This window comes from Lipotes vexillifer, unplaced genomic scaffold, assembly GCF_000442215.2.
Source record: "Lipotes vexillifer unplaced genomic scaffold, Lipotes_vexillifer_v1.1 scaffold534, whole genome shotgun sequence".
In the NCBI taxonomy this organism is placed as follows: Eukaryota; Metazoa; Chordata; class Mammalia; order Artiodactyla; family Lipotidae; genus Lipotes; species Lipotes vexillifer.
In genome coordinates, this window is record NW_006787833.1 from 405,136 (window position 1) to 432,778 (window position 27,643).

The 27,643-nt window shown below is 42.1% G+C and overlaps 1 protein-coding gene across 1 annotated transcript in view; it reads left to right on the forward strand.

Annotated features, from left to right (window-relative positions):
- The window catches only part of ST8SIA6 (ST8 alpha-N-acetyl-neuraminide alpha-2,8-sialyltransferase 6), a 137,453-nt gene extending 113,944 nt beyond the window's left edge, over window positions 1–23,509 (forward strand). The window contains exons 5-8 of the mRNA XM_007460901.1: window positions 15,217–15,361; window positions 19,219–19,331; window positions 21,755–21,847; window positions 23,041–23,509. Of these exons, the coding sequence (XP_007460963.1) occupies window positions 15,217–15,361; window positions 19,219–19,331; window positions 21,755–21,847; window positions 23,041–23,509 (820 nt within the window). The remainder of the gene's footprint in view (window positions 1–15,216; window positions 15,362–19,218; window positions 19,332–21,754; window positions 21,848–23,040) is intronic.
- The last annotated feature ends 4,134 nt before the right edge of the window (window positions 23,510–27,643 follow it).

The following is a 27,643-nucleotide window of genomic DNA, read 5'->3' on the forward strand; positions in this document are numbered from 1 at the left end:
CACCACACACTCCACCTGGCTCTTTTTGCTCCATTGCATTGGTCTTCTGTCTCATCAAATGTCTGATACTTGCTTCAGCCCCAGAGGCTTGACAGCTCTGTCCCTTCTGCCCCCCGCCCATGCCCCTGTTCATGTGCACCAACCTTTCATATCCCACGCCCATCATCTCTTGTTCAGGAAGGCCTTCCCTGAACACCCTGATGAAGTCATTGCTGCTGTCCTGTGATGAGATTCTCCTTCAGAACACTGATCACAAGTATGGATTGGAATTTTGTGTGTGGGATTAATTTATAGCCCTGGTTACCTGTGATCCATGCATTCTATAGAGTTTCTATTGATGGGAAAACATTTTCGTCAGGAAGAACCAAGAATCTTTCTAGATGGTTCTAAAATGATTCGGGGCTCAGTATAGGAACCAGGAGTTGGAAAGTATACTCAGGTTTCTGGGACTGAGCTTCACATTGGCTTCATGTGTCTTATTTGATTGACCTTTTGTTTGTTTTCCATAGTCGTTGATTTTATGTTATATTTGATCTCCCTATGAATGCTGAGTTCCCACTGGGGACCATTTTTCCTTGGACAAGAGGCACCTGGGCAGTTGGTTATTTGTAGCATCATTATCGTTCTTATTAGGTTAAGTCACTTCTCCCGGCCAGTCTCTTTATCAGTTTGATAAAGATGAGTAATACCTTCTTTCATGAGTTTTTATGAATTTTCAGTACCTAGAATGTTCAGTACAGAGTCCATTATATGTTAAAGTCTCAATACTTGATCACTATTATTATTATTATTGTCAGTTTAATATCATTTTCCTAGCTTACAATGAATATTTTACTAAAAATAGTAGGTTGCAGTCTTCCTGTGCATCATCTGCAGTAGAAAAGGACTTACCTTTATAGGAACTGTCTGTGGCTTGTCCCTCCCTTTCAAGACGGCCGGTCAAATCGTGTCTGGCAACACGCTTCAGAGGTCCAACAAGGAATGACTTTGAGTTGCCTGAAAATTAACCAGCCTAATTCTAGGCAGTGCACAGAGTTCTGCATCCCGTTCTTTCCCCAGATTACTTAGCCCCTCAGTGGGGACAAAACCCTAACCGTAACCCTAACCCTAATCCTACCCTGGCAAGTTCAGGGTAGGATGCCTTATCTATTGGGCAAAGCCGGAGGGCAGAGATGAAAAGTCAGGATGTGGAGGGACACCAGAGGCCAAAAGCAAGAAAATAAGTGCCCAGGTCCCGGAGGCCAGGCAGACACAGAAGCTGAGCTTGGGGCTGTTGCCAAAAAAGCAGAAGATGGTGAATTCCTCAGTGAGCCATGGGGGCTGACCTGGAAGAGTGCCTGAGAGGTGAGCAGCTGTGGTGGCTGCTGGGAGCCCTTGTGGCCCATATGTCCACGTGAGTCAGGCTCAGGAATGATCATGGTCAGAACCGGCCTCCTACCTGTCCCTCCATGTGTGCAGGACGGCGACTCCCATCCCTAGCACAGAAGGAGCCCTTTGCCAGACACACGCATCACTTGTCACTGAAGCACACGATTAGGACTTGGTCAGTTTAAAGGTCATGAAATAATGGGACCTTTTATAAAAGAAAGTAGTGTCAACACAAAATATACGGGGAACAGTTTCAGTGCTTCACAGACCAGCACACTGGTGCAATTACGCGTGAGATCGATTCAGCCTTGTAATGATAAAACTCTGTCTTCGTAGGGTTCAGAGTGTTACTCCAGGATCTTAAATACATTGCCAGACGGTGTCTGCAAAAAGAAAAAGAAAAGTTTCTTACTCCTTTTTTTTTCCCCCTCCCAAATATCTAACTAAATAGAAGTAGAAACGAATGGCTTATTTGCATTTTCTTCACACATTGAGTAATAATGACTCTGACCTGGAGTTTTTCTTGTTTTTTCTTTTTTGGTCTGCAAAGTAAAATATATTCCAAAATCTTAACATTCATCTTAACAGCTGATTCTGTATTTTTTAGAACTTGTGTTTTCCACACTTATGTAATTGGCTGTTGACTTTAATGGAACAATGTTTGAAAGTCAGGAGCCAGTCCCGCGATGGGGCCCTGGGAGAGACTTGGGCAAGTTCATTTGGTCATAGCTTTGTGCTCATTCAGAACAGCCTCTGGACCAGCCAGACGACTGAGTCTCTCTTCTGTTTTCAAAGGCTTCGCAGCCCTCCTCCTTCACAATCTAACTTCTCATTCCACTGCTGCCTGCCGTGTGGTCTCATTTTCTCCTTATGAGACCTGGAATGAGTGAAAACAACGACAGGTTACTACAATACCGCATGATGCAAAGGCCATCCCCCCATCTTGCTTTTGTTTAAGCTGCTCCCTGTGTCGGGGAAGGCATCGCCCCCTCCCAGTGGCCCCCATCAGAAACCTGTGTCTTACCCTTGACATCTTCCCTTCAGTGCCCGTTTGCCGTTCATCACCAAACTTCCACGGTTTCACATCCTAAGCATGTCGCGAAGCCATCTCCTTCTCTCTCTTCTCCACCGAAACTTGGGGCTGAATTACCGGGATGGTTGATTTTCTGTGTCCCCTTGACTAGGCTGTAGTGCCCAGTTATGTAATCACGTGTGAGTCTAGGCATTGCCGTGAGGGTGTGGCTTACATCTACCCTCAGTTGACTTGAAGTAAAGGCGATGACCCTTGACAATGTGCGTGGGCCCTCCTCCAATCAGCTGAGGTCCTTCAGGGCAAAAAGTGCGGTTTCCCAGAAAAGAAGAGATTCTGCTTCAAGACTGCAGCATCACCTCCTGCCGAGTTGCCAGCCTGCCCGCCTGCCCTGCAGATTTTAGACCTGCCAGCTCCCCTGACTGTGTGGGCCAATTCGCTAAAATAAATCTAGATAGATAGACAGACAGACATCAGTATTGATAGACTCCTGGTTCTGTTTCTCTGGAGAGCCGTAACTGATAGAGCTGCTCTAATTATCGCATAACTGTTACCTAGTTATTACCTGGTGTTCTGGTTGTCTGTTGCTGCCTAATAAACTGCCCCCAAACCTGATGATTTGGGACTTCCCTGGTGGTCCAGTGGGTAAGACTCTACGCTTCCACTGCAGGGGGGCACAGGTTCGATCCCTGGTCAGGGAACTAAGATCCCACACGCACGGCCAAAAAAAAAATAAAACAACTTGGTGATATAGGCAATGATTTCATATTCTCTCACAGTTCCACTGGCTGACTGGGCTGAACTGGGGGACTCTTCATCAGGGGCTTTCATATGGTTTGTAGTCCAGTGGGGGGCTGGACTGGACCTCCACGATGGCTCCCTCCCATGGCTGGCAGTTGACATTGGCTTTTGTAGGAGCTCGGGTCGGGCAGCCAGCTACAGCACCTGCAAGGGAGCCTCTGTGTGTGACTTGTGCGTCTTACAGCATGGTGGCTGGATTCCCTGTCCAGAGACTGAATGTTCCAAGGGACTCAGGCAGAAGCCGCAAGACTTTTATGACCCAGAATGCCACTTGTGCTGCGTTGTCTCGGTCACAGGGGTCACAAAGTTCAGCCCAGGTTCGAGGGAAGGAGCTTTAGATTTTACTTCTTGACGTGAGGAACACCTCGCGTGCGTGGGGAGAGAAGGAAGAGGTAGCGGTCATCTTTGGAGACCATCTCCAATACTGGGTCACTGCTGTATCCTCCCAACTGATGGCACCAGCTTATTCAAACCCCCCCATCTGTCCTCCCCACTGAAGCCAGGGCACACACCCTAAAATCTCATTGTAACGCTGCCGTAACTGGACCTTCCCTGACTCGTCCTTTCCCACAGGAGGAAGCTGAGTTGTTCGCCCTGTCTTGCTTCTAAGACTTGTCATGGTGCAGTTCTGCAGCGTTGCCCGCCTAGTACACCACCCACCAGGCCAGACAGAGTTCCTTTCAACATTTTGCACGTCCCACGTTCTTTCTTCTCCCAGCTTTCACACTCCCTGTTTTCTGTTTCTCACTGTCTTCCTCTCTTTCTCTTGCCTTACCTGGCTCCCTTTATTCACCTTTTGGTTCTCAGCTTAAACTTTGCTTCTTCTAGGGGCACTGAGTCCTGACGCCCCAGGTTCAAATGGAACAGCTTCCGCTGGGCTCCCGTCCGCAGGGTCGGCCCAGGTCTTGGTTTTGCATGAATGTGGACTTGGACTCAGTTAGACTTGCTTTCACTTTGCTTTATTACTGAATCAGCAAAATGTAAACACCAGGTTAGGGGATTCAAGTGAGCAGATTGTCCCACTCAGAGCAGCACCTAAAGTTCTTGTAGTTTATACAAACCTTGGGCAGTGAGTAAGCTCACACCACAAACTGTGGGCTCTCTACCTTACACTGACAGCGTGCCAATCTCAAAGGTTCACGCTATTGTCACAAAAGGAGGTTCCATCGGGCTACAGTCTCACCCTTCCGGGTTCCTTTTCTTTCTTTTTTTTTTTTTTTTTTTTTTTTTTTTTCGACACGCGGGCCTCTCACTGCCGTGGCCTCTCTCGTTGCGGAGCACAGGCTCCGGACGGGCAGGCTCATCAGCCATGGCTCACAGGCCCAGCCGCTCTGCGGCATGTGGGATCTTCCCGGACCGGGGCACGAACCCGTGTCCCCTGCATCGGCAGGTGGACTCTCAACCACTGCGCCACCAGGGAGGCCCCAGGTTCCTTTTCTTATACATCAGTGGTACGCGGCAGGCCCGGCATCAGTGGTACGCGGCAGGCCCGGCATCAGTGGTACGCGGCAGGCCTGGCATCAGTGGTACGCGGCAGGCCTGGCTTGGCCTATCCCAGCTCCTGACCCTCTGCTGCCCTCGTCACAGGACTAATATCACAATGCTGTGATTGTTTGCTATCATCTCTCTCCCACTAGATTACAAGCTCTTCGTGGGCATTTACTCTTTTCTCTGTTATATCCCTGGTACTGAGAACAGTACTAAGAGCTTGATTTGCTGAATAAATATACATGTGAATGAATGAAGTCTTCAGTTTACCCTAAACACTGTTCCATGTCAGTAAACTTGATTCCTGACTCTATCCTCTTGGTATTGGCTGTTCATATCTGTCCTCTTTAGTGTCAGACCCTGCCATTCTGTTAGCAGTTCTGTTTTGGTCCCCATCCCTAAGCAGTCTGTTGCCTGGGCAGAAATTTTGACCTTGGCCTTGACTCCATGGACCCCAGTTCCCAACCCTCAGTGCTTTAACCTGTATCCAGCTGGGTTTGCCCCTGAGGAAGGGAATTGGATGCTGTTTCACTCTTTTTTGCGTAGTTGTGGAAATTCAGCACAGTTTAAAAATATTTAATCACAGTTTACAAAACATCTTGAGTTGCATATTCCCATGAAGGTCATGGAATTTATCTACATGTCTTGTGACAGTGGCTGTGTGGGCTGTGTCGGTGGCTTTATTCCCTCTGTGTGTCTCTGTTATGGTTTATTTATGTATAATAAGGTGACATTTAGAGAGAGAATAAGGCACACAGATGTTAAGACTTAGGTTCAAACCTCAGTCACCAGTTACCAGCTGTGTGACCTCAGGCAAGTAGCTTAGCCTCTCTGTGTCTCAGCTTCCACATCTGAAAAATAAGAATAAAAAGTAGTGACGATAATAGTGTTCGCCTCATGGCACCTTGATGAAGATTTTATAAGTTACTATGTAAAGTGCTTCAAAGAATGTCTAGGAGAGAAATAGAGTCACAGATGTAGAAAACAATTTTATGGTTACCAGGGGCGGATGGGGGAAGGGATAAATTGGGAGATTGGGATTGACATATACACGCTACTATACATAAAATAGGTAAGCAACAAGGACCTACAGTATAGCACAGGGAACTCTACTCAATAGTCTGTAGTGGCCTGTATGGGAAGAGATCTAAAAAAGAGGGGATACAGGTATATGTGTAACTGATTCACTTTGCTGTACACCTGAAACTAACACAACATTGTAAATCAACTCTACTCCAATAAAAACTTAAAAAATAGAAGCCCCCCCCCCCGCAAAAAAAAAAAAGAATGTCTGGGACATAGTGGGCACCATGCATGTATTTACTATCATTTACGCGTGAATATTCTTGAGCCACAAACTCACGTTTTGCTTTTTATGTCCCTGTCTGGGCCTCTATCTTGTGGCTCATTCTGACCCTTTTTCTGCCCAATGTGCTGTCTGCGTGATCATGTGAGCACATTGCTCTCTGGATCCTTATGGGTCTTGATGTTCTGGTTGTTGGCACGTGACTGTCTCTCACTTTCTGTCTTCCTCTCCTCTGCTTTCCCCGGATTTCACATGTACGTGTCTGTCTCTTTTCTTTTCCTTCTTGGTCTCATGCTCTGTCCATGTCTTTCTCTTTTTCCCTTGGCTTTAGCTTCCTCTTTCTCATTAACCTGGCTCCCTCTCTTCTGCAATTACCTGTCATAGGAAAACTGAAAATTGAAAAATATTGTCTGCATTGATTAAATAGCTTTCCATTCTTTTTCAGGAATTTAGAAGCTTAGGAATATGATATTTTCCTTGCTCTCCAGAGGGGGCATTACATTGTCCTTTGCTTACACAACCTTCTGAGGACAGACTTTCTTTGCAATTTAGTGACACTTAGTACAAAAAAGATCCCCCTATTGAACAGAGGTAAGCAACTGTTCATCACCTTTATTGCTTTGCCCGGAGGGCTTCTTCCAGGTTCCACTTCTGTGCTGCTCCAAGTTCCAGATGACAGCAGGGACAGAGTCTCTTTTATTCCTTGAGCTGTTCCCAGGGTCTAGCACGGTGCCTGAAACACAGGATGCTCTCGATGAATAGTTGTGAAATGAGTGAATTCCACTGGGGAGTGCTGAGGGTTAGGGGGAGACCGACAAGAGCATCGTGTGATGGAGTCATGGTTCTGTCTCCTGGCAGCCTTACTTTAATCTCTTCCCTTTGTTCTTTCACCTACTCAGTAGATCTCAGTAGGTCTAACATGTCCCCCACCCCACCCTTTGCACCCTCACATCAGTTGCTTTCTGTGGGCCCTTTCAGTCTTTAACTAGGTGAACTCTAACAGCAGTTGGCCTTCCTCCCTCTGGTCGCCTTCTCTTACTGTCCAGTGACTTGCCCCAAACATGGGTTTCTTCACTCACTGGACACATATTTATCCTGTGACCCCTATGTGCTGGGCATGTACTAACACCTTCTTGGAACCTTCCCCTTGCCCCCAGGCTAGTTCAGGCGCCCTTCCTCTGTGCGCTTAGCACAGCCTCTTCTGATGTCTATCTGTATCATGTTGAAATTATATTGAAGTGCCAGTCACATTTGGTGTCTCTCTCTCCTGACGTAAGTAAACTCCCAGAGGGCAGGGTCCATCCATGCTTTCCTCATATTTGAGTTTAAGAATTAATAAGTTGTAGTGCTTGTGACCTTGAACTATGGCCATTTCTCAGTGGGTGTTGGGTAACTACGGGCTGAATCGTTCTGTGCTTTGGTCCTGGTTCGGTGTCTCGAAGTTACACAAATCTAATTCCTCCCAAGTCTGTACAGTATTTGAAGACAGCTGTTGAATCCCTTCTTGTCCCAAGAAGAAGGGATTCGTTCCGGACAGGCCCTGGTTTCTCAAGGTGCCTTTGGAAGCAGAGTTTCTACACCAGACCCGAGCACAGTGAGTGTGGCTTGAGCATCAAAGAGTAGAAGGCATCTCTCCCTCCCCTCCCAGGTCACTATTCTTTTATTATATTGTTCAGTTCACAGTGGGATTTTTTAGTGAGCCAGTGTTCACCGCTGAGTTATACCAAGTCAATTAAAACCTGGGAATCTCACTCCTTAAATGGCTTATGTCCAGGGATGACTTATTCTCAACTTCCACCACCAAATTATTCTTTCTCTCCTCCCTTCCCCCGGCCCCTACACCACAGAGCTGCACACACAGGCCCACGTGCAAACACACGGACTCACACAGAGGCCAGTATGGTCGCCGGGGCGTGATGACTGTGTGCGGAGGCTAGGCTGGGGTCTTGTACGTGACGTGACATCGACACCTACACGATAGAAAAGGCCCTTTGAGTCCGTTGCACCCTCTTGTGTTTTGTTAAGTGTGCTTTCAATTTTGAACTTGTAGATTCTATAAAAATCTTTTGGGTAGTGAGATAGGGTGGCTCAAACAAGGACATTTTACTCAAGATCATAAACAGCACAAAGGCAGAGACAGTGCTTATTTTATTCACCAGTGTGTAGATGGCACAGTGCTCAGTGCCTGCCTACATGCTAAATAAATATGAATGAATGAATGAATGAATGAATGGGTGAGCGAATACATGTGTGATATGTGACCGGCTTACCTTTTACAAGCCTGAGTTGTCCTCAGTTGGAAGGTGAGTATCAATGGAACCTATTTTGTAGGGTTATTGTATCGCCTAACTGAGACAATATATGTAAAATATTTAGCACATAGCGAGAAGGCACTAATTATTTGATATTGTTATGATTGGTCCATCAGTAAATTATATAATGTGGGGTAGGGACAGAAGAAGGGCAGAAAAGGGAGCGTCCACAGAAGAGAGGCGATTGGTGTATTGCTTGGCCCAGGTATGCTGTGGTTTTGGTGACAGAAGAGAAATGTGGCCACATTAGAAAACAGGAGGGTAAAGTAAGTCCTTTGAATTTGTGCAGGTGCTTAGGTTTTAAAACCCCTTTTCCTAGGACCCTCATTAGAACTTTAGGGAATGGATGCCAGAGAAAATGCAGCTCTTTATTAATACTTGGAAAGTGCCTTTAGCCTCTGCCTCACCCTGACTGCCCCAGACTCACTAGGGAGTCTCAGGAGTTTGATAAACAGAAGAGAGGCCTGTGAGCCCTGGGCTGGGACACTTAGGTGGGTAGTATTCAGAGTGTCCTGTAGTGTCTTGTGCACTGCAAGCCTTAAGCCATCCTTAACATTTCATGGAAATCCAGGAAGCATCCCGCTTAGAATTGAAGAATTTTGACCTGGGACTTGAAATGAATCAGAAAGAAAAGAAACAAAACAAAAACAAAAACGCAAAGATAAAAACCAAGGAAGCACTCAGCACCTAGGGTGTCAAGGAAAAACGAATTTCTACAGTCTGAACAAAAATCTCTCTCAAAAGTATTTCATTAGACCAACTGTGATGCAAAGATGACTTTGGACATTTTCAGATTCTGTCTTTATAGATCAGGGCTAAAAATATTAAGCCAGATTCTCCCAGGACCAACCTACTTTTTTTTTTTTTAATAGATCTTTATTGGAGTATAATTGCTTCACAATACTGTGTTAGTTTCTGTTGCACAGCAATACGAATCAGCCATATGCATACACATGTCCCCATATCCCCTCCCTCTTGAACCTCCCTCCCACCCTCCCTATCCCACCCCTCTAGGTGGTCACAAAGCACCGAGCCGATCTCCCTGTGCTATGCGGCTGCTTCCCACCAGCCAGGTATTTTACGTTCGGTAGTGTATATATGTCCGTGCCACTCTCACTTCACTCCCACCTACTTCTTGAGAGTTAAGCACTTTTGAAAGAATGTGAACTCTTTCTGGTTCTGGAAATCAATGCAGTACAGAGAGTCCCCATTCTTTTCTGGGGGGTGGGGGGTGGAAGGGACTAGATTTCCTTTTGGAACTGGATTACGTAGAGGAAATTGCTGAAGGTGTGACACAGCAAAGGGTTAGATCATCAGTAAACCAGGGGTTTCTTTTCCATTAAATCCTAGGACACATTGTCTGGACCACTTGACAACCTTGATCCCATCCATCGGGAATCGTGTAACCCTCCATGTAAAATAAGAGCCTCGAATGTCTCAGTTATATAGAGGGTTTGGAATATTCACATGTAAAATTTTTTGTAGCCTTTGAGGTATGTCTGGACAAGCTGTCAATGGGGTGCTACCAGCATTATTTGGGGAACTGCTTTGTTGTTTGGTGCCATTATGGAAAGCATCCCAAAGGAAAAAACTCAAATGACAGCATTACCCACCCAGGATACCCTAGTGTAAACTGCCAAGAAGTGAATGTCAAAAGACATAAGCTGGAGTCACAAACAACCTGGGCGCCTTGGTTCTAACCCATAAACTCTCTCAACTCCAGTTTTCTCATCTCTAAAACGGGAATAGGGGTTTCCCTGGTGGCGCAGTGGCTAAGAATCCACCTGCCAATGCAGGGGAAAACGGGTTCAAGCCCTGGTCCGGGAAGATCCCACATGGCGCGGAGCAACTGAGCCCGTATACCACAACTGCTGAGCCTGCACTCTAGAGCACACGAGCCACAACTACTGAGCCCACACGCCACAACTACTGAAGCCTGTGCGCCTAGAGCCCGTGCTCCGCAATAAGAGAAACCACCGTGATGAGAAGCCTGAGCACCGCAATGTAGAGTAGCCCCCCGCTCACCACAACTAGAGAAAGCCCTCGCACAGCAACAAAGACCCAACACAGCCAAAAATAAATAAATAAGACTACTTACTACTTTAAAAAGTAAATAAAATGGGAATAATTATATTTTCTATCTCCCTGGTTGTTGTGGGCATCAGATGTCATAATAGGTGTGAAAATGCTCTGGAGAGTGTACAGTGCTTTACCAGGGTGAGGTTTGTGAATGCTGGTCTGGTTGGATATTTACTATGCATTGGAAAGGGTGAGCTTTTTGACTCCATCTACCGACTCAAATGCTAATCCTTCCTGAAACATCCTCACAGACACCCCCAAAAATAGTTTTACCAGCTCTCTGGGCATTGACTTGGCTCAGTTGACAGGTGAAATTCACTATCACATCTAGTGAATACAAAGTGTCCTTCATTTCTTAATGTCTCTTGCTCTTTTTACACAAGAAGGGGGAAATTGCTATGCCCATTATTGTGAGCACATCTAGTTGACTTTGGAGTCACCAAGGATTAGAACTGACTCTGTTTTTAGGGATGATGGGAAATGGAATAATAGAAATAAAATTCCATTTTGTTTTGTTTGTTCTAAGCATCTCAGCTCTATACTAACACTGGCTATTATGGGGATCTTTACTGCAGATGACCTGGGAAATGACAAAGAGCATAAACTTATAATTCTGCCACTAACTATATGTCCCATTAGTCAGTGACCCAACATAGGCTGCAGAAATGACATTTTGGATAATTATTCCGATGTTTTTCCTGAGATGTTATTAGGAGTGATTAGGTATTTAACATTGTTTTTTGATAGTGATTTCTTTAAAAGTGCAGGGGGGGATGCTTCCCTGGTGGCGCAATGGTTGAGAGTCCGCCTGCCGATGCAGGAGACGCGGGTTCATGCCCCGGTCCAGTGGGCCCGTGAGCCATGGCCGCTGAGCCTGCGCGTCCAGAGCCTGTTCTCTGCAACAGGAGAGGCCACAACAGTGAGAGGCCCGCGTACTGAAAAAAAAAAAAAAACGTGCAGGGGGGATGGCTAAATCAATTCTGGTACATTCAGACAGTGCAACACTACTCTAGCAATAAAAAGGGATAAACTACTGACATACATGGCAACATACATGAATTGCAAAAACATTTATGGCAAGTGCAAGAAGCCTTACACAAAAGCGTATATACAATATTCTTTTTTAAAAAATTAATTAAATTTTTAAAAACATTTTTATTGGAGTATAGCTGATTTACAGTGTTGCATTAATATGATTTATATAGATTTATATTTATTTATATAGATTTATGTATATGTTTATATAGATTCTGGAACAGGCAATACTAATGTTTGGTAAAAAATAATCACAAAGGGCTTTCCTGGTGGTGCAGTGGTTGAGAGTCCGCCTGCCGATGCAGGGGATACGGGTTCGTGCCCTGGTCTGGGAAGATCCCACATGCCGTGGAGCGGCTAGGCCCGTGAGCCATGGCCGCTGGGCCTGCGTGTCCGGAGCCTGTGCTCCGCAACGGGAGAGGCCACGACAGTGAGAGGCCCGCGTACCACAAAAAAAAAAAAAAAAAAATCACAAAAGTGGTTGCCTTGAGGTGGGGGATGGCTGGAGGTGGACTGGGAAAGAATTTGAGGGAATTATCTAGTGGGGTTGGTAATATTCTGTATCTTGACAGGGGATTGGGTTACAGGGGTATATGCACTTCTCAAAACTCATTGAATGCACTTGGGATTTTATTGTATGTAAATTCTACCCCAAAATACAAAATAATATAAACATGCTGAAATATTTAGGGGTGAGGTGTACTGATACCTGTCATTCATGTTGAATTGCAATAACTATAACAACAAAAATGGGTTGATGGATTAATACACAACAAGGCAAATATAGTAAAAAAATTACTTGTAGAGTCTAGCTGGTCATTATTCAAATGCTGTTGTCCAATTCTTTCAACTTTCCTGAGGGTTTGAAAATTTTATAATATAATAATTGAAAATAATTTCAGGAAAAAACAATTAAAAAAAAGTTTGGCCACGCTGCACAGCTTGCAGGATCTCAGTTCCCTGCCCAGGGACTGAACCCGGGGCCACAGCAGTGAAAGCGCCGAATCCAACCCACTAGACCACCAGGGAACTCCCAGAAAAAAAAACTGTTTAAAAACCCACAAAGGGTACTTTGCTTAGTGTTTTTTTTTTTTTTTAATAATTGCATTTTTAAAATTTTATTTATTTATTTTTGGCCGCGTTGGGTCTTTGTTGCTCGCACGGGCTTTCTCTAGTTGCGGCGAGCGGGGGCTGCTCTTCGTTGCAGTGTGTGGGCTTCTCATTGTGGTGGCTTCTCTTGTTGAGGAGCGTGGGCTCTAGGTGCACGGGCTTCAGTAGTTGTGGCACACGGGCTCAGTAGCTGTGGCTCACGGGCTCTAGAGCGCAGGCTCAGTAGTTGTGGTGCACAGGCTTAGTTGCTCTGTGGCATGTGGCATCTTCCCAGACCAGGGCTTGAACCTGTGTCCCCTGCATTGGCAGCCAGATTCTAAACCCCTGCACCACCAGGGAAACCCTGCTTAGTGGTTTTTTTGTGTGATGCAGTATTCTTTCAAGCACCAAATATCCTCAGAGAAATTAAGTTACTTCTAAAAGGTAAATGAGAATCTACTCCATTGCCTTTCTCAACATGCTGCATAAAAGAGACATTTAAAATTATAAACACATAAGGATTTCTGAGTTTGAAATATGTCACATGAATTGTTATGAAATTAAATTTATAATTACAAATACTTAGTATCATATTTTTGACTACACATCATTTCATTTTCAATTTGTTCTTTTGTTGTTCTGGTCTCCGTGAGCTATTAGAAATGATAGGTTCTGAAATGAAAAGAGAAATAATAAGCAGGTGATAGAATTCAAGTAAGAATGTACTATTTTAATAATATCAGCTAACTGATACAAACTAATTTGAAAATCTTGATTTTTAGGGTACAAATAATATCACAGCACTGACTTTTCATACCCTGACAATTTCTGGCACTCACGAAGACTGGAATATAATTCAAAATGACTGTGACAGGCTAGAGCATTGTATTCTTTCAAAAGAACCAAATTCAGTAGGAACATGTATAAAAGTATACCCTTCAGGACCAAAAACCAATAAAAAAAAATATGCGATGGGAAAGGACCAGTTAGGAATTCAGGGTATCAGTATTGACCACAGTCAGCTCTGTCTGCTGAATAGTCACTGTTCCTTGTGCTATGGTGGGATCCAACTTTAATATATATTTTTAAGTACAATGGAGAAATTAGTAAAGGTTTAAAGATGAACAAGGTGACATTAATGAAAAAATTGGTCTTATGGAGAAAATCTGACAGAAGAGGAAATTCTCTAAATGCTTCAAAATTGAAAAGGTTTGGGCTTCCCTGGTGGTGCAGTGGCTGAGAGTCCGCCTGCTGATGCAGGGGACGCGGGTTCATGCCCCGGTCCGGGAAGATCCCACGTGCCGCGGAGTGGCTGGGACCGTGAGCCATGGCCACTGAGCCTGCGCGTCCAGAGCCTGTGCTCCGCAACAGGAGAGGCCGCAACAGTGAGAGGCCTGTGTACCGCAAAAAAAAAAAAAAAAAAAAAAAAAAAAATTGAAAAAGTTCAAGTTGTGCTTGATGATTACCATTTTCAATTACATGAAGTGTCTTTTATGGAGAGATTCTATGAAAAACTAACCAGGGAGGTGGATTTAAGTGAAGAGAGTTCAGTTGTGCAAATCAAAGAGTCTCTTGACTTCAAGGTTGATTAAACTGTGGAATAATTATCAAGAGACGCTATGGAGTCTACATCCCCAGAGAATTACATAAGCAAAATATAAATTCTGAGGGGTTCTGGATTCACCTGCCAGAGGTTGGGGGCAAATTCCAGCAACCCCTGGCAGGACCTTTCTGGGTCTGCATTCTGACAATAAGGTTTCACTCCATAGGAATAATTTGGAAATATAGTTCAGTACTAAATTACATTTTTCTGGGCTTTCTGTAAAGAATGGCAACTTTAAATTCACGTCATTTAAAAATTCAGTCTATTAAAGTACAGCAGTGTAGTTATCGTTAGCAGTACTGTATTGCATACTTGAAATTTGCTAAGAGGGTAAATCTCAAGTATTCTTACTATAAAAAGAAAGAAGAAAAAGAAAAAAGATAACTATGTGAGGTGATGGACATGTTGATTAGCTTGGTTATGGTGATGATTGCACAGGATGTATGCACATTAAACCATGAACATAATTTGTGAATTTTTTTTTTTTTTTTGCCCGCACCACGAGGCTTGTGGGATCGTAGTTCCCCGACCAGGGATAGAACCCCAGACCCCCTGTTAGGAAGCGCAGAGTCCTAACCACTGGACCGCCAGGGAATTCCCCGTACGTATTTGTGAATTATACCTCAGTGAAGCTCAAAAGAATCACTGTATTGAATGATGCTTTCTTTCATTGAACTTGTCTCATAATAAATGATTACATATTGCTTTGGTGATGATTTGTGACACTGGTCTTAATTTAATTTCTCTACTGTTTAATAAAATTAGAAGGTATTCTGTCATTTTCTCCTTGTTGTTACAACATTATCATGAGAAAGAAGTCTTTGTATTTAAACCATTTATATAATCAGTATTTCCTATGAGTGACTCGGTCCCTACCTGAGTGTAAGTACGTTGATGTTCTTTGCTATTTAATCCTCCCACAGCACTCTTGCACCATCCAGGGACAGTTAGAATGGAATGAGATGAAAATGTCATCTTTGCGAATGAGGTATCTTCTCTCTGAAAGTCAGTATATGGCAAAATCCTCTTCTGCGTTTTCCATCGTCGTCTCTGTTTTGGGTCTTAATCTTATTCCTTGACTGACTTTTATCCTCCTCCTTCGCAGAGTGGAACTTGCTTCGTGTTGTGATGCTGTTCAGAACTTCATTGTTTCTCAAAATAACACTCCTGTCGGGACTAACGTGAGTTACGAGGTGGAAAGTAAAAGCGAAATCCAAATCAGAGAGAACATTTTCGATATGTTGCCAGTGGTGAGTGAGAATTTCTTGTGGTTTGTGTCACCATTTAAGGTGAATGTTGGCTCAGATTAAGATATAAGAATGGGGGCTTCCCTGGTGGCGCAGTGGTTGAGAGTCTGCCTGCCGATGCAGGGGACGCGGGTTCGTGCCCCGGTCCGGGAGGATCCCACGTGCCGCGGAGCGGCTGGGCCCGTGAGCCGTGGCTGCTGAGCCTGCGCGTCCGGAGCCTGTGCTCCGCAACGGGAGAGGCCACGACAGTGAGAGGCCCGTGTACCGCAAAAAAAAAACAACAACAACAAAAAACATATAAGAATGGAGCAGTTAATTCATTAAAATGCCACACTCTGTTGTGTTGTGTAAGATACGTACGGCAGTCCAAGGCAGTTTTGAATACTTGTGGCTCTGTGGGGAATGGTATTTATATCTTAAATGATAAGCTCTTCCAGCCCTTGATTCTTCATGACTCATCCTTGAATGAGATGAGGTACTTGGGCTTTCTGCATTGTAATTACCAGGGCTTGGGAAGATGCCCATTTTTCACCTGCAATAATTCTCCAGTTGTCAGTTTCAGTGACTAAATCAATTCCTTCACAAAGAATTGTAGGTTTATGTGGCTAATCTTTGGGAAGTAAATACATAAGAATTTGTGGTCCGTAAACATAACCTCCACAAGACAGGGATTTTTATCTACTGTGTTCTTATGTATCCCAAGCTCCTAGGACATGCCCCAGTGCACAGATGCATTCATTACATATTCGTCATTTAAACTAATGAGTAATGATACTGTATCATTACACTATAAATCCAAACTTGGGGGGAATTTTTCTCCTGAAAATATCCCACTGCTGATGAACTACACTCTCAGGCATCTTTTTTTTTTTTTTTTTTTTGCGGTACGCGGGCCTCTCACCGTTGTGGCCTCTCCCGTTGCGGAGCACAGGCTCCGGACACACAGGCTCAGCGGCCATGGCTCACGGGCCCAGCTGCTCCGCGGCATGTGGGATCTTCCCGGGCCGGGGCACGAACCCGCGTCCCCTGCATCGGCAGGCGGACTCTCAACCACTGCGCCACCAGGGAAGCCCTCAGGCATCTTTTTATGACTTGATGAAAAGCAATTAGGCCAAGTCAGTGGTCAAAATGGGATCGCTTTATATATGCAGTTTACCAACTGTAGAATATTCAGTTCTTACAATTAATTCCATTTTGCTGGATCTTTGACTTGTTTCAACTATTTTATTGTCATGTAAGTTGTTCCAATTTTTTTTTAATATTACAATTCAAAGGAAGTATAATTTTCTCGGAATGAACGAAAAATCAATACACAATGTTAGAGAAAAAATATTGCAGATTTTCCGGAAGGGAACGGGGACGGACCAAAAAAATAACTCATACGGCGTTCTGAAAATCCCCTCGTGATGCACTGAAATGACCAATAGCTGAAAAGATAGCAACTGAAGAATATTTCTATCCCTTATCAGGGAAGACCTTGGGGAGTTCCACAGAGAGCAGCTCTTTCACCCTTGCCATTTTTCCTAGTGCTTTCCTTGCCTTAGGCTGGTCAGAACAGAGGAGCTACAGGTATTTTTTTGCTTCTGATTGGCACCTTGAAAAGAATAACTTAGCATAGGCTTGATAATTCTGGATGCAATTAGCAGCAGCATCCATTTTCCAAGTTAATACTGACTTTTTAAAACTAGGGGGAGGAAATTCTGAAGTTAATACAGTAACAGCTGCAAAGCGAGGTCACTTTTCTGTGTTTCTTCAACATCCCCTTCCACAGACACAGCATCCGAGGTTGCTTCCCACACCCCAACCCTGCTTTGTTCTGTGGGGCACACAGCAAGCAGATCGCAATAGATGCTTTGGGTGAAATGTTGTGAAGTCACTTACTCCAAAGCTTTGCTAAGTTACTTGAAAGGAAAACAACGAAGCTGGTTTTCAACCAGAGTTAGCAACAAGCAGGCAGTTGAGTGGCCCAGATTTGCGTTTTCTTAGGAGCCCTATTTTAAGGAACGTTGAAATTGTCATTTATTTGAACTCTTACTGAACGTAAGATACCAAAGCATATGGACTTTTTCCTCCTAGTTGACCAAGAAACCAGAGAAAAACGTTCATTATTTTGAGTGCTCAATTGGAGATATGTTCCCCTCAGTAATCTTTTCTCTTGTACCATAAAGAGCCTATTTGCATTCTGCCCTTTCTGTAAAATTCAGAATTTACTGTGGTATCGGTTAGTAAACATGGTCTGAAAACATCTTGCGCTAGAAGTTCAGCGATTTTAAGTAGCCCAGGGTCTGTGGGAACCATTCATTAAAGAGCCAGGCACTCTGCTGGGCATCACGTCTGTGCACATCCTTCAGTTAACCTTTCACCCCTTGAATGACAGACAGCACCTGTATAATGTGTCGTGGTTGAGACCATGGACTCTCAACCAGACTGCCTGGGTTTGAATCCCAGCTCTGCTGCTTTCTAGCCCTTCTTTAAACTCGTGCCTCCGTTTTCCCATCTGTAAAATGCTCGCAAGGTTGTTGGACGGATTCCATGTGTTAACAAGTTACAACTCGGGAAAGTGCTTCTCGCACCAGAAGCACAACATGATTTTTCATTTTTATGGACAAACGCAGATGTGCTGAAAGAGAGTTCTCGTCACTCGTTTGGCATCTCCCAGTGCAGATTCAGGATCACGCGGGAGTCAGGGTGATTCAGGATCTGTTGGGCAGGTCAGAACCACACTGGTCCTGGGGTGTTGCCAGTGGGGCTGGTACACTGGGCAGGAGGGTTCCCTGATTCGTAGCAATGTAAATATCCCCATCGTGGCGATTGTAATTTACCAGTGGTTTCACAATCGGCTGACAAAATTCCTGAATATTTACCAGTTGTTGCCCATAAGCTGGTACAGCTGGGTTCCAACATGGCGCTGGGGGTTGCACCCAGGTGGCCATTGGGCCAGTCGTCACCCATCGAAAAGCAGTGGTCCTCTAGGCGAGGTCTGCAGTAGAAGATGGGGGAAATGAAAAGTAATAAACATCCTCTCTGCCCTTGAGGACCTACACTCACATTCTGGAGACAAAGCAGGTGAATCAGGACCTCATCATTGCCGAACTCTGAGCTGACACCCTTGCTGCTGGTTAAGGTCACATCCTTACTTCCGGAAAAGTGACCAGCAAAAGCAAAGTACACTGTCAAATTGAAAAGTTATGGTTCAGACCGCGGAGGAGTTGGTAAAAGTGGGAAGTCTTTTGGGGTCAGCCAGTTGGGTCCTTGGAGGAATCAAAAATGATTCCGGCCTTAGAAATGAATTTGAAACAAATCAGCACAGAGTTACTGGGCCTCCCTGAAGCACCGTGGCTGATCATTTACAGAGGTCGCAGGCATAAATCTGTCATCACTGAGCCTGAAGGTCTACCTATTTAAGAAGCACAGAGAACTTTCACTAAATTATCTATTAATTTTCTGGCCAAGAATAGAGAATTGAATGCTACTTTGGAATTGCTTTCTTTTCTATTTTTGGCTGGAAATGGTCCTGTTTGTCCGAAAGGCCCATGTGGGATTTTCTCATCCTCAATTTATTTACTTAATTATGTGATGTAAAATACGTTAAAGTACATTTTAAGAACAAGTGTATTATATTTTGTATTATTACATTATGTTTGTCTATGATATGCTATATATTCCTCTCAAGAGAAATGAAACAGGTTTACGGGATTTTTTTATGATGTCATAAGTTGATTAACATGCTGTGGTATTGCTTCTTGTTCTTTTTCTTTCCTTAGCATGTGTAAAGATTAAGCTACTTGAATTAAGCTGATGATGTTTATGGTTCTAAAACTAAAGCTATTTTATGGCAGTTTTTCCCTTTCTCCTGATAGACTCAGCCTTTTGTGGGGTACCCTTACAATCAGTGTGCGGTGGTTGGAAATGGGGGAATTCTGAATCAGTCTTTCTGCGGAGCCGAAATCGATAAATCCGACTTTGTTTTTAGGTAAGCTCTGTCAAATTGGTTTCTTTGACATCTAAGATCAGCTGGATATTTTAAATGAATAGGCTAAAGATACTCTGTGTAAATTTTGACCTTTGAACTCTGTTGCTTAAGCCTGCAATTTATCTAGTGTGTTTCCAAAAGTGTTAAATGGATCATGAGTTCCTCTGAATGTTGCTGTGGTCACTTAACTTTCCAGAAACGCTGCATGAGATCATAGTCAAAGAGGGTCTTCACTGCAGGACTTGTCAGAGCCTTCAATATATTAAGGATACTTTTTTTTTTTTTAAACAGAGCATTTCAAGAACACTTTGTTCTCAGGTAATACTTGTGAAAATGCTGACTTAGATATTGTATAGCCACACAACATTGATGTTTATTTAGGTTTCTGGCCTGAAATTTTAAAAAAATGTGCAGCTTCTAAATTCTGATCTTTTAAAATGTTTATATCTCAATACAAGCTAGCTTGCCAAAACAGAAACAAAAGTGGTTTCTCTGTGTGTGTGAACTAATAAGACAAGCCACAGAGCATTTCCACTTTCAGAATATGATGGAAAAAGGATTCATCCCTGTGAGGGTGGATTTCAGTTGAAATGCACCTTTTTTTAAAGTCAGTTGAAATCCGTTTCTTCCTATTTCAGGAGCACCAATTGCATACATCAGAGGAGATCCTTTGATCTTTATTGATTTAATGCTGCCCATTTTAGCACATGAAAAAGAAACACGATTCTGAATCAGTAGCTCCCCCTCACTTTAATCTCATTTAGAATTTTGTGCCGAAGATAATAACAGAACAACAGACCTGGCAGTCCAACCATTATTGAATGTGTTCGTCATGATGAATGTGAAAATGGCCAATACCTGCATGATTTAGCCATTTTGTTAAAGTACTCAGTATGGAAAAACCATAAGGAAGATAAATAATTCTTCTTGTAATAGACTTTTTTATAGACTGAAAATTCCCAAAACATCTGGCGTGAATATTATGCCTAAACATCCATTTTACTTTATAGCAGATATAAGAAATACAAGTTTAGGTTTAACAAGCAGGGGAAAAAAACCCAAAAAACAAAAAACTCAACAGCTACTTAATTTATAACTCTAAAATAAATGCGTATATTTCTAGATTCTGCATTTGTTGATGCCAGATATTTTTCTGAATATAGAGTTCCTTTTGAAGTTAGCCTTCCAAACTGAAAGGTCAAATTGGGGCTGTACATGGTTGGTGTCATTAAAATTTATTTAATTTTTAAGCCTATGTCTATTTTGGTTGTACATGTTTCATAGTTTATAAAACCATCTGGAAGCTGATTATCTTTTTTTTTTTTTTTCATTTCAGAAGATTGGGAGCTGTCAGTTAAGTGTGTAAGGAGCAAAAATAGGGGCTGAGTGGCTTTACTGTACTGTGTATATACAATACCCAATATTTCCCCTAGGAGTCTCCAGTGATACCATATTGGAAATCATCTTTGAGTCTTCAAAAGAATATGAGACTGTTCTAAAAAGTAGATTTGTTACAGGAAGCCCACTAATGAAGACATTTCTGTGGCCTATTATCTAAATTAATATTTATTTTCCCAAGGTGCCATATTTGTTTTCTGATGTATCTTTTTTTATCAGTGAGAGAAGTGCGTGTTTCATTTATTCATATATTTCATAGAGCATGGAATAGAATATTTCAACCTCATCTTACAGAGCACATCAAGTTTAAACAGCCTTCCTCAGAGATGCTCCCTTTGTATGTATAGCTTTAAAGAAATGGTCTACTTGAAATTCTGAAATGATACTTTCTCTTTTCTGTGTGACAAGAATATACTTACTCAAAATTACAATTCTTAATTTGTTTTCCAATTTAAAAGCAAAATAGTACTCAAAAGAGGATGAGGACATCAATATGAAAACATCATTATAAGAACATTAAGGCTTTATTTATTAACAGCTTAATTTGGTGGAAAAACAGTCCATATGGGAATCAGGAAATTTTGATTTTTTTTTATATAGCCTTTGCTTCTGGCAGATGCTATAACCTTAGTCGCAGTGCCTCAATTTTTTAAAATCTGTAAATTGGTGATCATAACTCTGTGGGAATCTAATTAATATAAATAATAATTTTAATAAAAGGATCATGAACTCTTCAAAAGCTAGGCAATGTGTAATTGTCATTTCTAGTTTTGTTACTTATAAAGGTCTTACATGATACTGAAAGCATTTATCAAATTCATTTATTTTATCTAATATTGAAATGCCAGCTAAGAGTTCAGTACTTGTTAAATGTGTTTCGATGGAAATCAGATGAATTCTGAGGATCCTCTTAACAACAATAATTTTCTCCAATAAAATGAGAATGATCACATGTATATGTGTGGATGTACTTTTTTTTTTCCCACAAGTTATATTTTGAGAATAGTTTTCCTTCCAAATTTCAGGTGTAACCTCCCCCCAACCACAGGAAATGTTACCAATGATGTCGGCACTAAAACCAACCTGGTGACTCTAAATCCCAGCATCATAAGACTAAGGTAAGTACCTCAAATTACATAACTGTTCAAGAACATTTTTCTCATTATTTAACCTGTTTCTTAGTCTGAGCACTAATCTTGTTGCTGAGACTGACTTCTAATACAGCTGGAATGGCTTTTTAGGAAAATACATAAGAATATATTGGTAATTTAGGTTGTGGCTCATAAGAGGTATGTCCAGTTGTACTTCAAATGTCATAAGCTGAATGTTGCTAATCCAATGAGAACTTTTTAATAGTGAAGTTCCTTTTTTAGATTTCCTTTCAGAATTTTAGTGTTACTCTTGTCTTGATAGCGCTTTCTTGAAAAAACTTAGTCTGTTTAGAAGCTTCAGAGAGTAACCCTTAGGAGAACCTGGCAAAATCAAGTTTTCATTTCGGGCAGTTTATTACTAAAAAATAATTCCTGTATTTTATTTTCCACAATGTAACTACTACAAAATGTTGGCTGTTTAATAAAAATCCTATATATAGTTTTATTCAACTGTTTTCATCCGAAGTGACTAATAATTGTTATTAGTAGAATGCACCCCTCAAATAGTTCTAGTATGGCTTAAGAGAATATAAAATATTGTACCTGTCTCCCCAAGGCTTATTTTCTAAACACACGCAGTCATGCACACCAGTATATTTACTGAGGTATTATTTAAATTAAACACATAGAGCTATCACAATCCATGGAGGAAATTTAAGATGTGTGTGTGTGTGTTTATGTGTATAGATATTTTAGACTTTCTAAAGGAAACTGTTATTTTATAATAACATGTATATACAAATGTACAGCTCAATGAATTTTTTAAATGTACAGATATTTTAAGAGTGTGTTATGTTTGAGAAAACATTTCAGCATTATACATTTGGAAGGTAATTCATCATTAAAAAGCAACCTTAGGGAAAAAGTACTGAGTTGGAAGATAAAGTAATATAAAAAATGTATGTCCAGTAAGGGTATTGCCCCATAAGAAGGTAGGAATGAGAGCCTAGATATGCCAAGAAAGAGAAATGAAGACCTCACCCCTGATATTTACAAGATGCTTACTTAACATGAGTTTTCTCTGAGTCTGCAGTTTGTCTCTTTTATATACAGTGATATAAATGGTTGTTTTTTGGCCAGTGGTGAATTCAGCCTCATGTTACCAAAACTGCTCCTTTGATGATTACTGTTAAAATCATGATGTTTTAAAAATTTGGCAGATATGGGAACTTAAAGGAAAAGAAAGCAATATTTCTGGAGGACGTTGCAACCTATGGAGATGCATTCGTCCTTCTGCCAGCATTTTCCTTCAGGGCCAACACTGCGGCCTCTTTTAAGGTGTACTACACACTGAAGGAATCTAAAGCAAGACAAAGAGTTTTATTTTTCCATCCCAAGTACCTGAAAAACCTTGCCCTCTTCTGGAGGACTAAAGGTGTGACCGAGTATCGCCTGTCCTCCGGCTTGATGATCACAAGTGTGGCAGTTGAACTGTGCGAGAACGTGAAACTCTATGGATTCTGGCCCTTCTCTAAAACTGGAGAGAACACACCTGTCAGCCATCACTACTACGACAACAGGTTACCTAAGCGCGGTTTCCATGAGATGCCCAAGGAGTATAGACAAATTCTCCAGCTTCACGTGAAAGGAATCCTCAGATTACAATTTAGCAGATGTGAAATAGCCTAAACCAGATGTCTTTAAACGGGAATCATGTTCACACAGTGCAGTAGGTGAGTGTCACTGTTCTAAACACCGAAAGAGGGGGTTGTAGGGTGTCGTAGGAAGAGTCCCGAAATTTGGTTGGATCAAAGCTCTGGCACTAGGTTTGCAACCTCAGCAACTCATTTCATTGTTCTGATCTTCAGTTCTCTTCCTGTAAAATGGGGACCATGATCTCTAACTCATATTAGGAGAATCTGATAATCTGTGAAAACTTTCCGCAAGTATTTAGCCTGAGGTAGGGACTCCATAAATATCTCCTCGCTGATATTTTTAACAGCCGTTTTCACCTTCACCAGACATAATAAAAAGGCAGGCTGTCTTGAAGACTCTTTCTGAAGAGAACAGCTGAACTGCCAGTATCCACTGGAATTCTTTCTCTGGCAGGAGCCTCTATTATCCGTAATATCGTTCCCACCTTTCTTCCTGTCTTAAAGAGGGCGTATATGAAAACTGTGTAATTAAACAGGAAACCCGTGGTTATGCAGGAATGAATGCCTTACGCCTCTAATTACATTCACTCGTGTCTTGAGCTGTGCTGGTGTTGTGGTTGGATTTAGGCCAATCCTTTTCCTCCTTTATCTACATTTAAAAATCACTCTTTAATATATGTATTAACTTCCTATCTCACTCTTAAGCCTTTTCCTCTCCCACTGACAGGATTTACTTCAAGGGCAGGAATAGTTACAATTCTACTTACCTGTTGTCTTGTCTGTGGCGGTCACTCATACAATTTACTTTGCTAAGGTTGTTGAACAGCTGCTTCATGCTAGACCCTTTCCCAGGCTCTGCGAGAGGGATATAAAAATGACTAAGTCCTGGGGACTTCCCTGGCGGTCCAGTGGTTAAGACTCCATGCTGCCACTGCAGTGGGCCATGGGTTCCCTGCTCGGGGACCTAAGATCCCACAAACTGTGCGGCGCAGACAAAAAAAAAAAAAAATGACTAACTCGTGCAGGAAGAAACAGATGTGCGTGCTGTGAACAACGAAAGGGTGTGCTCAGTATTCTCACAAAAGCTATGGGGAACAGAGGCAGGAATCATTCAGTCGATTTCAGTGGAGTCTGTTTCAGAGAAGAGCTGGTTTCTGAATTAAGCCTAGAAAGGGAGTAAGGCTTTACCAAATGAAGAAAATTCTAGTTAGAGGGAATATGATGGGGAGAAGGCTGTCCTCTTGATTCTTTCTTTCTTTCTGTTTTTTTTTGGCTGTGTTGGGTCTTCGTTGCTGTGCGCGGGCTTTCTCTAGTTGCGGCGAGCGAGGGCTGCTCTTCGTTGCGGTGCGTGGGCTTCTCATTGCGGTGGCTTCTCTTGTTGTGGAGCACGGGCTCCAGGCATGAGGGCTTCAGTAGTTGTGGCACGTGGGCTCAGTAGTTGTGGCTCGCGGGCTCTAGAGTGCAGGCTCAGTAGTGTGGCGCACGGACTTAGTTGCTCCGTGGCATGTGGGATCTTCTCAGACCAGGGATGGAACCCGTGTCTCCTGCATTGGCAGGGGGATTCTTAACCACTGTGCTGCCAGGGAAGCCCTGTCCACTTGATTCTGATTCATGAAAACGAAGCTGTTTGAAGGTAAATCATGGTCTTTGCCCCCAAATCTGCCCTGTGAGGGTAGCATATAGCACATGGCAGTGGTGGCTTAGGCCCACATCTGTGAAATGGGAATAATACCAAGCTGGTTGATTTCATAGGAAAGTTGTAAGAACGAAAGCACAGAGAAACTTAATTCTCATAAGGAAAAGTGTACATTTACATGAGAAATAAGACATCAATATAAAATAAAGCTTAAGGAGACATTGAATATTAGCATTTCGCAAAACTCCCTTACATCCTGATGACACATGTTAATACAGGTCATAAGTGCATCCATCGCATAAGGTATTTGACTTAAATAAGTAATTACATGCACACTTTCGTGCTCGTCTTTGTACCAGCACGAGAAGAGCAGAAATAGGAACAGAGCAGACTGAGCATGGCAAATTAATTACAAATATAATTCTGAATTCTTACCTTAGCCAGATTATTGTTTTATTCAGGGTTCACTTACAAGAACACTCTGCTGTAAATTGCTTATTTTGATAAAGTACATCTTTAATTCGATCGTAGTTGCCATTTGTGATGCCATTCTTAATTTACATTTTCATTTGTTCTTCTTTAGCAAATGAAACCTATTACCGCCATAAATTGATTTCAGAATTCATATGTAGATATTTTCTAAAAGGAACACGCTTTTAGTTACATAAAGTCTAATTCATTTTTCTGTCTTTTCGTAGTGACGAATAAATGACTGTTTTCTACTGCTTCTAATGGGTTTAATGAATTTCTGAAAATCTGCTATCAGGATTGGTAATGTTTCTATCGTGTTACTAGCAATGATTATGAAAAATAGATCGGAACACTCTAATATTTTACAGTTTAGTAAAACGTTTCCCTCAAAATGTTTTCTGCTGGGTAGAGACATAAAGTTTGCTTTCTGATGACATGGGAAATACATAATTGATGAGTAAAAATATATAATAGAATATAGTGAACTCAATCATTAGATATACAATATGGAGACTTTGTAAGTTATTTAATAAAAATTACATATGATTAGGACATTTAGAGCCTACTTACGTTTTTCCCATATAACTTCATTTTAACCTTGGATATTTTGTCTAGAGTATCAAAACATCAGTAAAATTTTCAGTGTCGCTGATAAGGATTTCGGACGTATTCAGAATGGTGTGAGAGCAAGGAACATTGTCCTAATGATACCCATGTTCCGGTTAAATGTCAGTAGAAAAACTTTTAAGTTGTGGAGAACATTTGTAGATCTTTTCCCATGGACACAACCAAAGTTGGTTTCTTGTTTAACATTTGTATTAATGTTTGTGTTGCCAGCCTCAAAGCATGTTGACGTTTTTGACAGCCATCCCAGCTAGGTTCACATTAGCCAAAAAGCCTAGGTCACAAAGAACACATGCGCTCTTTCTGTCCCTTTCCTGAGTTGAAATCACAAGAGCTTGCAGTTACCTGCCATTGTGTGAAGCTCTCCTTCACCATCTGTAGTGTCCTCAGGGTTTCTTTATTGTGGAGAAATAAAGGGAGTGGGAGGATGGAGTTCATGTAACATTATCAAAATTCATGTTCTATCATATTTTAGAAAGTAAGAAAAAAATTCTGTTTTGGAACAGAAGAACATTATTGGTGCATCACAATGGAACACAATGGTCATCCTCCAGCAGAGAGTAAATGTTATAATGTAACCTGTCAGCTATGTGAATTGGAAATAGTAAGTCACAGTTCTTTAGATCCAAACAAAAAGAGAAACTCTGAACTCCAACCTGTAGATTTAGAGATTAACCAAGAATAACCATGACACTCATGAAATCCCTGGGTGTAATGAGCACCGGTTAAATCTTGTTACATGGATGGATTTGGTCTTCTGCTCTTTAACTTCAAGTACATCTGTAGGCATGGAAAACGGAAAGTTTGAGTACTGGTGCTAACCAGTACTAAACTCTTAGTTAGGACTCCAGCTCATAATACCACCCGCCACCAGTTTCTAAGGGAAACACTGGCTTGCTTGATTCCATTTCCTACTTGTTGTTTAGAATCAATGTGGCAATGTAAGTGAATAACAGGAGTCCAAAATAGTTTCTATTGAAATCCAAGGGTAAGGCAGGAATATTTATTTAAGCATATAATCATGCTGTATGGCCCCGGGAAGGGCTCCGTGAATAATTGCATGGAGTTAAGTTTTATACACTATAATAGTCCTTGAAGTCTCTGGTGCTTTTTCCTCCTAACGAAAGGCAAATGCAAATATATCATGACTTTCACGAAGGAAGATTTCCTTCTGCATGTAAATTCCAACCCAGTGAATATGTGGGCCCTCAGCCAGGTAATCAGCCAAGGACATTTTTTTGAGGACTTACTATGTATAGAATACTGAAGTAAGCCATAAATCAGACCTGTTTGGGACAAGATTTTTCCTTGCTTACAAAAAATGTACCAGTTAAATACTATATCATTTCAAGCACCCTAAATCATTCCATGAATTTCCAAAAGCTTTGGGAAGATTGGAAAGCTTTGTGGATAACAGGTCTGCTCACATTCTAAACA